The sequence below is a fragment of the Myotis davidii genome, unplaced genomic scaffold (genome assembly GCF_000327345.1).
Source record: "Myotis davidii unplaced genomic scaffold, ASM32734v1 scaffold2027, whole genome shotgun sequence".
In the NCBI taxonomy this organism is placed as follows: domain Eukaryota; kingdom Metazoa; phylum Chordata; class Mammalia; order Chiroptera; family Vespertilionidae; genus Myotis; species Myotis davidii.
The window spans coordinates 546,257-558,218 of record NW_006297890.1 but is presented as its reverse complement, the minus strand read 5'-3'; the positions used below and the strand labels follow the sequence as shown (position 1 = coordinate 558,218).

Sequence of the window (11,962 nt, the reverse complement as noted above, 5' to 3'; positions counted from 1 at the left end):
AGGGAAAGTTCTGCTTCAGTGATTTAAGTAAAGATAAGCTGCTTTTCTTACAAACATCCCACCCTAATTTAACTACCACAAAACTATCTGCCTATATTTCACTGACATTTAATAAAATCCATTTCTTTCTTCTAGTCATAAAACTGCCTCGAGACCTACCAAGCACCAATGTTCTACAAAGCATTTTAGAGGGTTAGCCATTGAGTGAACTACCTTAAAAGCAGCTGGTTAATTTATTTGGTTCATCTTCCACATCCTGTAATAGTGAATTGTCATTATCACAATACTGAGAGCAATTTAAGCTCAATGGGAGCTAAGTACAGAGAGAGAAAAAACTGTTTCCAAAAGGTATATTTTTTTGTTGTTGTTGGAGAAAAGTATTTTAGGGCTTTATTTCCCATAAATCCACATTCTGGCAGTCAGCACTCTCAGTACTTGTATTTCAATAGGAGCCCTCACATCTTCAGCAATATACTTTATTCTTCTATGTTTCGGGCTGATAAATCTATCTGGTACTTTCCCACCCGACAGAGTGGTCAGGATGCACATCCCAGAGTCTCCCTCACATGTGGCGGGATTCCTACCGGGCTGTAATAAAGCTGCCGATTCTGGCCGCGCAACACCTGTCATTACCCATCACCCACTCTTCCCTGATGGAGGAGAGGCAGTATGACTGGCCCCTTTTTAATCATCTTGTGATCTTTCAAGTCTATAAATCACTGGACTCCTTCAGGCTTCCTAAACACTGCAGCCCTGCTCGCTCTCAGGCAGACAAGAAAGCCGGGAAGACTGGACTGAGGTGTCAGGCGCTGGGCCGGTCTCAGATACCAGGTGCACTCCTGCAGGAAGGACCAGGGGCTCAGAGAACACAAAGACTCCATAAAAAGCAAAACGCTCGATCAGAGAAGATTTGGGAGCTCAAGATAATACAGCAGAGAAACAAAGAAAAGCAAACCCAGCAAATGACAACATGCCAAATAGGACTTTTCTCTTGCAAAACAGACAAAGGGAATAATGAGGGGGAGGGCTTGTCACAGAAGGATTTACACACCCAAGATGAGGAATGAAATTTCCCAAGCCAAGAAGGCAAGTGAGAAGAAACTGGTGAGCACCGAGAAGACCGGGATGGTAGCTGCTGCTGACAGCAGGCAGGAGGCTTGAGTCTTGATGGAGGCAGGAGCGGCTGGAAGAAGAGCCCAGTGAACAGCTAGTGCCTTTGTCTTGCCTCTGGCTTCGGCCCAGGACAAACTTTAGAACACACAACTTCTTCAAACGCCACCAAGAGAAGACATAAGGCACATAGGAAGGAAAAGGGAGCTTCCCACATATATTATCGCTTTAAATGCAATGGTTATTTCTGAACAAGTTATAATCCTTCAAACTCCTTTCCCTTAAGGCAGCGGTTCTCAACCTGTGGGTCACGACCCCTTTGGCGGTCGAATGACCCTTTCACAGGGGTCGCCTAAGACCATCCTGCATATCAGATATTTACATGACGATTCATAACAGTAGCAACATGACAGTTATGAAGTAGCAACAAAAATAATGTTATGGTTGGGTCACAACATGAGGAACTGTATTTAAAGGGCCAGAAGGTTGAGGACCACTGCCTTAAGGTAATTAACATGCTTAAAAGCAGTTAATATAGGCTAATCCTGCTGCAGGAGATTGCCGGCCCACTGGATAGGCCTCTTGCTTCACATAATATTTGAGTAAACAATTATTACAAACCCAAGATGCTACACAGATTCTGGAAGGCCTCTCAGAATTAACTGATCCTGTGAAAACCACGTAGATAGAATAATGTTTTGAAATTTAAAAATACTCCACATCAACATAAGGAACACTTAATTTACTGACCAAGAAATCTAAGCTCTGGGTTCAATGTGATTAAAAAAAAAAAAAAAGGTTAAATGCCACTTATGAGCAGTTTCCTTTATATTAAAAACTTGTGCCCTGGCCGGTGTTGCTCACTGGTTAGTGCTGACCTGCACTGAAGGATTGTGGGTTCGATTCCCATTCAAGGCACTCATATCTGGGTTGCAGGTTTGATCCCCAGCCCCGGCCAGCATGCATGCAGGAGGCAACCAATCAATGTGTCTCTCTCACACTGATGTTTTGTTCCGTTTCCTTCCCCCCCTCCCTCTCTCTCTCTCTCTTCCATTCTCTCTAAAAATCAACAGGAAAAATAGTCTCAGGTGAGGATTAACAACAACAACAACAACAAAACTAGTGATGACAGATGGATATAAATCTACATATCTACTGTAGCCAACGTGTGAGGTAGACTCCTATTTAAACTAGCAATCTGCAATTTCTGCATATGCAAACTCATAATTGCAAATGTGATTTCAGAAATAAATGAGGGTATTTTAAAACAATTTTAGTTGGGGTGGGGGGAGCTTCCATTATGGAATCTACAGACTTAACAGATTTGATTGTTCAAACATTTTGGGTCTGTCTTTCAGTTTGCACCTGAGGCTACATGTCCCAGGACTGGGTTCAACGCGGGACCCCTTCAGTAGCAAAGGAGAGAACGCACAGAAGTCATCCACTGGGTGGTTAACCTGGATTCATATTCTGCGATGAGCAAATACCTCTAATTTTAACTACACATAAATAATCTCAATCATAGGTGACTGCAGGGAGATCTTTGTACAGTGAGGATATGAAGAAAAATGCAAAACTGCAGCCCTGGCAGCCTCCTGTACACCAAAAAGATTGTGGGTTCGATTCCCGCTCAGGGCACATACCTAGGTTGTGGGTTCAATCCCCTGTCTGGGCGCATGGGCACATACAGGAGGCAATCTCTATCTTTCTCTCGCTCCCTCCCTCCCTCTCCCTTTGAAGTCAATGAAAATATCCTTGGGTGAGGATTTAAAAAAATACAAAATTGTTAAGTCTTAAATAACAAAAAAGTCACATATTTTAAAAAAGCAAAAGGGGAAAAACTAAAGGTCAGGGCACTACAGAAGAAACCAAGTCAAATGACCTGCCCTAGACGGGTGCACTGGCCTGCCCTTGGTAGCCTGTGCGGAAGCGGCAGGACTGAGGGTCGGGGGCAGACGCGCATCTGTAGAATATATCCACCCTCTCTCACACGCCAATGTCTACTCTAAAGTCTCATTATGACTCCTATATTAGGCCTCTCTGGGAGAAAGAATAATTATCCTAGATTTAGCCAAAATTGGAGAAAAGCCTGCAGGCTATTCAGTAAGCAGCAATAATTTGTGCTCAAACTAACAATAAATATCAAATGGACAGTCTTCATTGTCCAGGCTTGTATGGTAATATTAAAAGCTGCCCCAAGCAAAGAATACAATCAGACAAACTACATTGGAAGATATATAAGTGGCTAGTAAATAAAAATGTACAAAATGAGTAATAATTCAAAAGAGTTACAAAATAGAACTATCTTTGTATATTAAATTGGTAAATAGAATGTGGTGAAACAGGTCTGCTCACACACAGCTAGTATAAAATTGGTATGTCTTCTGAAATGCAATTTTACTCAGCACTATGTATCAAAAGCCTAAAAAGCAACCATAATCTTTGACTCAATAATTCCCAAAGTAGGAATCAGCACTAGACAAACATCCAAAAGCATAAACTAAAGTTCATGCTCAAAGATTTCTAGCTTCCTTACAGCACGATTTGATAACCAAATACTGGATACAAACTAAAGGTCCAATTCTATGAGAATGGTTAAGAAAATTAAATAGACCTGTAGGGTAGAATATTATGTAACCATTAAAGAATATTTGCACCCTAGCTGGTGGGCTCAGCGGTTAGTGTTGGCCTGTGGGCCAAAGGGTCCTGTGTTTGAGTCCCAGTCATGGGCACATACCTTGGTTGCAGGTCCGATCCCTGGCCTCCGTCTGGACAAGAGCAGGAGGCAACCAATCAACGTGTCTCTCTCACACTGATGTATGTCTCTCTCTCTCTCTCTCTCTCTCTCTCTCATCAATGGAAAAAATATCCTTGGGTGAGGTTTAAAATAGAGAGAGAGGGAGGGAAATCCAAAGAGTTGCAATTAATTTATATATTCTTTTATTATTGTTTTTTATTTTTATAAAAGTAATGCTTGTTTACTACCACAAATACAAAAAAGCCAATGACAACCAGAAAGAACAATCTTAATGCTGCCCAGACATTGTTAATAATATTCACAGTTAATAATTTACTGTAGTCTTCCATACATATTGCTACATAATGTTTCTACAAAAAAAAAATAGAATCAGACCACACATATATTTTTGTAAAGTACCTCAATAGAAGCAACTAGCTAATGCCAGGCATGTGAATTTTTCCAACTGAGAAAGAGGAGCTGACATCCAGGAACTGGCCTGGCACTCCCAGCGAGGGCGCGGTGTGAACCGGATGAATATAAACAATTTCGAGAACACCAGCATCAGACAAGGCCTCCTGAGGGATGAGGACAAAAACACCACCACTCCACAATCATGTCTGAATGCAGACAAAATATAAATGCCCTTCCAGCCACATGCATGCCAAAACATCCCCCTAACCAGGCTAAAACAGACTGTTGCTTCTTCACCAATTATGTTTTTAGCCTTGACTTAGCCTTTCCTCCTTCTAGGTAAGATTTATTAAAATACCAATGATAGAATTATTCTTGCTTCTTGACAGTATCCAATCTAGAGCAAAACCCCTTTTCCTTAAACCCTCCCAAATCCCCCCGTTCCAACACAAATCCTATAATAACTTCTTTCTAACACCTTCCTCCTCACACCCCATTAGTGTGTGCCTGGTGATCTTTGGCTGCAGGTCAAGACACAGCTAATTCACTATTGTTAGACATTTCGTTTGTTCCAAATTTCACTGTTACACACCAAAGGGGAATACTGGTTGAAATTGAATTAGAAAATTAAAAGGAAACAAACAACAGGGGAGAAAAATCCAAATGCATAATGACAAAAGACTGCAAAATTACTACACACACACACACACACACATTTTTCCTTCTCAAAAAACCTGGTATATTCATTTTCCTTCCTTCTTGTTGTCTAACTGCTTTCCACCATAGCATTCTACCTATCTGCCTTTGGAAATGCACTGACATTCCTGAAATCCAGATACTATGTATTCACAGACCCAACATTGACCCTGAAACAAAACTGTCTTCAAGAAACCGGTTTGGCTGGGTAGATAGAGCATCGGCCTGCAGTCTGAAGGGTCTCAGGTTTGACTCCGGTCAAGGGCACATGCCCGGGTTGCAGAATCGATCCCCCAGTGGGGGGAGTGCAGGAGGCAGCCAATCAATTATTCTCTCTCATCATTGATGTTTCTCTCTCTCTCCCTCTTCCTTTCTCTCTGAAATCAATAAAAACACATTTTAAAAAGGAAACCAAAGACACTAGTGAAATGAATGTGATTACGTTTGTATTTAGTGATGCGAACTTACAATGGCTGAAATTGTGACCCTTTGCTATATATAGTCTACCGTAGTTCATAGAGCCTTATTTAAAAAAAAAGACAGAGAAAACCTCCCAATCAACTGGTATTAAACTCCAGGAAACAGGACAAGCATTCTGAACTAGGCAATGATTCTTGCACAGTCATTTGCTACTCAAAATACTTAAGCCCAATCACAGCACTCTCCACATGCAAAGCGAAGTGTTTTCAGCAGCAGCAAAGGCAGTTTGATGGCTCTAGGAAGATATGAGGCTTAACATCAGAAGTTGGGGTGTGTGTGGGGGTGGTCGTGGCAGGGGGGTCGCTGCAATCCATATGGAGACATTACAAAAGGAAAAGTTAGTTGAACTCATTGAAGAAAAAAAAGGCTTCAATTCTCAACAGGCTTTTGATGGACATGAAACTAGGAGGATCACTGAGGATAATGAAGTTACCATGGATCCATCTCAAAGACTTTGGGAGTCCTACATACTGACATGGAAAAGTAATTAATACTTGAGACAAAAAAACTAAATTTTGAAAGAAATGAACACCTATTTTTGAGACTAAAAATGATTTCTATTTTAAACACTAGATTTCTGTTTTTAGCTTCAGCCAGTTTAGCACATAAATATATATACTTTTATAATATAGCTATTTTACAACTTGGTTTTACATACATAAAATGATTGTGGCCATTGTATTTGTGTTTTACCTCCTAATAATTGATGGTTTTTTAAATACATTTTGGTATGTTCAAAGCATGAAATGAATTTCTAGGAATGGAATGACGATTTATAGCATATACCTAGTAGAAATTAAGGTATTTATTTACAACAGTTCAACATGCAACCACTAGGACATAAAACTGATGGTTGCCTGTGTAGTAATGTGTGAGAACAGTTTGCATGTAGAAGACTGCCTAAGATCAAGCATCTGACCACTTGCAGAAGCATCTTCCTGGAGACCCACTGGACAGCAGACCAAGGGGGATAACTTATGCCAAATCCCTTTTGACGCCAAGACCTCCAGTCCCAATCAGACGAGGAGATCAGCAAACACACATGGAAACACCTCTACACTCCTGTGTTTAGTGGTCACAGCGGTTCACTGGGCCATCTGAAACCTAAAAAGATTTGTGTTCTTACAAAAAGCTGCTCTATTGAATCCTCTTCCAAAAAAAAAAAAAAGATTCAAAATGCAATTTGCTGCTGCGAATCACCATTGGAAACTTACAGAAGCTAGTTGATGCTACCGCCTTTGTCCTTCAGGTAAAATTTGCCACCAGCCTTCAGCTGCGAACAGTGAGACGCTTTTCCTCATTTCATTCACACGGGTCCTTTCCTCATCTGCTGAGTGACAATTTCCAGCTTACAAAGCAACTTGTCCCTGCAGCCACCCCCCTCATTCTACCCCACCACAATGCCAAACAGCTGACTACCTCGTTTCTAAAAATGAACTCTGCGGCTAACAGCACTGAGACAATTTAATAATTTGTCAAATAGTAGAACCAGTTATTATGAAATGCATTTCAGAGTTCAGAGGTAAAGATCATAGGAAGCCAAAGTTTATTTGCTAACAGAAAAATCTGTGCAATTAAAGATAATCCAGACAAGACCTGCCTGACAGATTTGTTTCTAAAAGAGAAACCTCATTGCTATGCTCATGTATTAGAATTCTTGCTACACAAGGTGGTTATACTTTTTAAAAAATCCATCGGTTTATACATTGGAAAGCTCTCTCCAATGGCCTTTTGAGAGATGTGCTTTTTATTTTCCTCCCCTCCCCCTGCCCCAACATAGAAACAAAACAGAATTTAGAATAAGCTTTTTATATGCTCATGTGTCAGGCAGGGGAGTCCATGAATCTAGCTATGCCATTCAACTACTAAGAAGTTACCTTGAAAGCCTAAAACAAAAGTTTATGCCACACAGAACTATAGCATCCTCTTCCTAGTCCCTGGTGGATATGGAGTATCTCTAAAGACCTAAGAAGCTGGAATCTTTAAAGGAAATATCAAAAAATGTGTCAAACTGTAGTATCAGGTTTTTTCTGCTACACTGTTCTTTTGCAGAGTTATTCTGAAATGTTCTAATTACTTTTAATAATGTTTTTAAGGACTAGAAATTTTTAATAAAATCAAAACAACTAAAATAAGTTAGGCATTCTTTCAAATATCATTATGAAATATATCCTGAATATCTCACTGTGGGATTTCTATTTTTCATGTTTCACTTTTCTAGTCTCCATGCCACTTTCACTATTAACAGGAGTTGGCATATAATTTCAAGATTCATTTGGCTGTCAGTCTAGGGAAAATCAGTGTTCTTAAGGGTTAAAAATGCTTTATTCCACATTAAACCTTCATCTGTCTGGTCTTTGCCCTAATTTTTTTTTTGAAGATTAAATTATTTCTTAAAGGCAGAAGGTCATAACCTCTCAGTTACATGATATTTGTCTTTCTTTTCCTCCCATTGTCTGCCATCTGCTCTAAACTGAGAGGGCTTGATATCTGCAATATACAATCATTGCAAGGTTACCACAATTTGCTAAATGTTGGATTCTTCAAACTGTTCTGCTTAGCTCATGGCGCTAGACCAGTGGTCAGCAAACCGCGGCTCGCGAGCCACATGCAGCCCTTTGGCCCCTTGAGTGTGGCTCTTCCACAAAATACCATGTACAGGGGCGCACCTACAGTACTTTAAGTAAAGTTTATTAAGTTAATTTTAGGGAATGTTGTGGAGTGAAAGAAGATGTAGTGTCGAGGATTGAGAAAGGTATGTTGAGATGGTTTGGACATACAGAGAGGATGAACGAAAGGAGATAGACAAAACAAGTATACAAGATGAATGTGGATGGGAGAGTTGGAAGGGGTCGACCTCAGCGAACGTACTTCAATCAGATTGAGGATGTTTTTAGCAAAGGCCAGCTTAGGAGTAGCCTAATTAAGTTAATAACAATGTACCTACCTATATAGTTTAAATTTTAAAAATTTGGCTCTCAAAAGAAAGTTGAATCGTTGTACTGTTGATATTTGGCTCTGTTGACTAATGAGTTTGCCGATCACTGCGCTAGACGAAGTTGGATTGAGTGGTATTGTGACTGGGCCAATGTAAAGCTTTGCTTTCCTCATTTTTCTAAGGTCTAAAATGTTGTGATTGGTTATTTAAAAAACAAACAAACAATAAGACACTGGGGAATAGGGGAGGCTAGGGGACTGTCTAGGGCGGGGAAAAAAATGGACACATATGTAATACCCTTTGTAATAAAAAATAAAATTTGAAAAAAGAAAAAAACAAACAAACAAACAAACACTTCTCCTCTTAAAAATTTGCTAACACTTCAAGATGAAAAGAATCATTTTACAATACTACCCGTTTCTTAATTAAAAGCTCTTTTTCTATTTTAAAACAAACCAAACACACTAATGGCAATACTACACAGTTAGAGTGCTCTTTAAAAAGTACATACACATACAGAAGAGAAGGAAGGACTTTCTTTGGCGATTTCGGCAAGCTTCACCAAACTGCTGTACATTTTGGAAATCTCTAGTTATTTAACTGTATACAAAGAGGTCACTGTGGTTTATTGAATATACACTACTTTTTATTAACTAAATACATATTTACATAATAAACTTTAATGAATCCAAATAAATCAGTCAATACTTTATGTTGAAGTCTCTAATAGAGGATACATTTACAGACAATGTTTCTTAAGCCTCTAGTCTAACATAAGTAGGAGACATTATCATGGCTTTTTAAAGGGAAAGAACTCAAAATCAAAATGCCTGAAGAGGACTTAATTTGTTGGTCATCCCTTAAGTAATTATAGCAAAATTAGTGGCTCTTAAACCTAAAAGAGGTACTGGTACAAGAACTGATACACAGATCAACAGAACTGAAAGTCCAGAAATTTATGGCTAACTTATTTTTGACAAAGGGGCCAAGCCAATGTTGAAAAAACAAAAACAAAACAACCAATGTTTTCTACAAATGGCCCTATGCAAAGGAATGACTTTGAACTCTTACCTTATACCATACGAAAAAATTAACTCGAAGTGGATTCTAGGGCTAAATTTAAGAGTTAAAACTATGAAACTTCTAGAAGAAAACACAGGCATAAATAGTCATGATCCTTAGATCAGGCAATGACTTCCTAAATATAACACCAAAACCAGACGTGCTCCCTAGCACTCCCACCTGCCACCCTGCTCTCCCTCACCCTTAATACTGTCCACACCCCAGATTGGGGGGGCAGATTTGAGCGGTGCCGAGTTTTGGTTCCTACGTGCATCAGGAGGCCGGCCCTTGCTTGGTAACACTATCATTCTGTGAAGCAGCAGAACAAGGAAAAAAGACAGGTAACTGTCATAAACCATTAGAAAACATTCTTTGTCTGAGCCTCAAAGTAGCCATTCCCTAGCTATGCACTGCAGACCACAGACCACCTCCTTTCACCAAGTTCTAAACTGAATATGAAATAATGTTCGGAGTGCCAGCACAATAGTTGCATTTTGTTATAAAGATGGTTTTAAAAAATACCATTGGTTAATGAAAATTAAAAAAAAAATTAACATTCTAAAACAGAAGTACTGTTTTACAATTTACTATACCTATAAACAAACATATAAATGCAAAAAAGGATTATTTTACTCTCCTCTTTTTAAAATAGCGCTAAGATAATAAAATATGTGAGGAACATGTCAGTAAAAATAGCCATAATTGTTCTAAAACTTTATCAAGGCCTGCAAGAGATTTTCTACAAAGGGAAAAAAAAAACTAGTTTAACTGATTTTGTTATTTTTTTAATGCCACCTCTACCCCTTTTTGTGTGGGAGAGACAATATTTCAAAGTGTTAGAAGGTAGTTTGAGTAACAACTTGTCTCTTTTTCTCCTGCTCTGAAGCTACTCCACGGGAATGCCAGTGGGAAACACTGAGCCACACCTCCCCAAGGCATGATGGTCTTATGATTTCATTACACTGTTATTTCTCAAAATTTCTCCTAATGAACAAACATTAAAAATGTTGACGATATATTCAAGAGCAACCCCTCAAAGACTGCATGTGATGGCAGACACAGCATTTACCTTCTTCCCTCCAGTCACAAACTGCTTGCAGCTGGACCTCACGAAGTGTGGGTGCACGGCGATGATCTAGGGAACAAGAACCGATGCCAGGTTAGGAGTCATGGTTAAGGCACAGAATAAACGCTATAATTAGAGGCAGCATGATCTAAAAATCATCCTTATATATTGGCAGGAAGTAATCTATTCAGGTAATATTCTGCAACAATTGAGGATGTCTGAGTTTTGTGCTTCTGTAAAAATATTTCTTCTATGAAGCAGGTCAAAGCTAAAAGTTGAGAGTGAATTAGTTCTAGTTTCTGGATGAGTGAGGAGTCTCCCTCCTTACAGGGTACAAGGTAGGTCAATCAAGGTGTCAAGAATGTTTGCAACTGAATATGATTCACAGAAGGGTCCCAGAGAAAGAACCCAACTAGCTCCTTCCTTGCCCAGGATGCCTTCCAATGGCTGAAGGCACCAAGCGGAACAGGTAGGGCCGCGCAGCCTCAGACACCGAGTGTACTTACACCAAAAAGCCGCAAGACCAGAGAGTCATGGAGCTAACCGTTCGGGACCTTCCCTTTCACCCCCACCCTCAGTTCCTGTCCCCCTGGTTCTCATTCTGTTTCCACTCAGCCAATCTCCTTCTAACCCCTTACACAGGTTTCTCCCCAGGCTGCTCCACCCCATCACTTCCCACGTCGTTTGCCAGTGGCCTTCTGAAGGCCTGTGGCACCACTCAGTGCAGGACTATGGGCTCCCTTCTTGGCTGTAAGCCGGCACATACTCTACCTGGCGCCTTCTTATCCCCAAATCCACAAAATCACCAATACATTTCAGGGGGGTTTCTAACTTAGTACAAAAAATTTCCAAGCATTAGAAAAATCCACACAATTATACTTTCATGCATCTTCAATTAAATACATTTTATGTTCTTATTCTGTATCTCCTCTGTTCCCTCTGATGCTTCTTAGATCCCTGCTGTAATTCACCTCCCCTCCTACCCCCCCACTGCCTGAACCTTTAACTTAGATGTTCTAAAATTTCATCATGTGTTCTCTGCTCACTCTTTAACCTTTAACTAGATAATGCCCTTCAAAGTGGTTTCATCGTACTCAACTCTGGTTATCAACTTTGTGTTTTTAGGGCCACTCTCTATCCTGAGTCCCTCACTCATGTTTCCAAAACCTCCATAATATTCCTAAAAGATGTGCTACAGTTATCTAATCTCAAAACCAAATCAGCAACGTCCTTACTCAAATCACCCCGTATTTCAAGATGGCATTCCCCTCACCTCCTTCATCTTTCATCACCCTCATCAAATCCATTACCAAGGTTTGTTAGGTCTACCTCCTAAAGCAGTGGTTCTCAACCTTCTGGCCCTTTAAATACAGTTCCTCATGTTGTAACCCAACCATAAAATTATTTTCGTTGCTACTTCATAATTGTCATGTTGCTACTGTTATGAATCATAATGTAA

The 11,962-nt window shown here is 39.9% G+C and overlaps 1 protein-coding gene across 1 annotated transcript in view; it reads right to left on the bottom strand.

The window, feature by feature from the left end:
* The window catches only part of VPS41 (VPS41 HOPS complex subunit), a 128,032-nt gene that overhangs the window by 59,034 nt on the left and 57,036 nt on the right, over positions 1–11,962 (bottom strand). Inside the window, exon 7 of the mRNA XM_015570467.1 lies at positions 10,507–10,572. Coding sequence (XP_015425953.1) covers positions 10,507–10,572 — 66 coding nt within the window. The remainder of the gene's footprint in view (positions 1–10,506; positions 10,573–11,962) is intronic.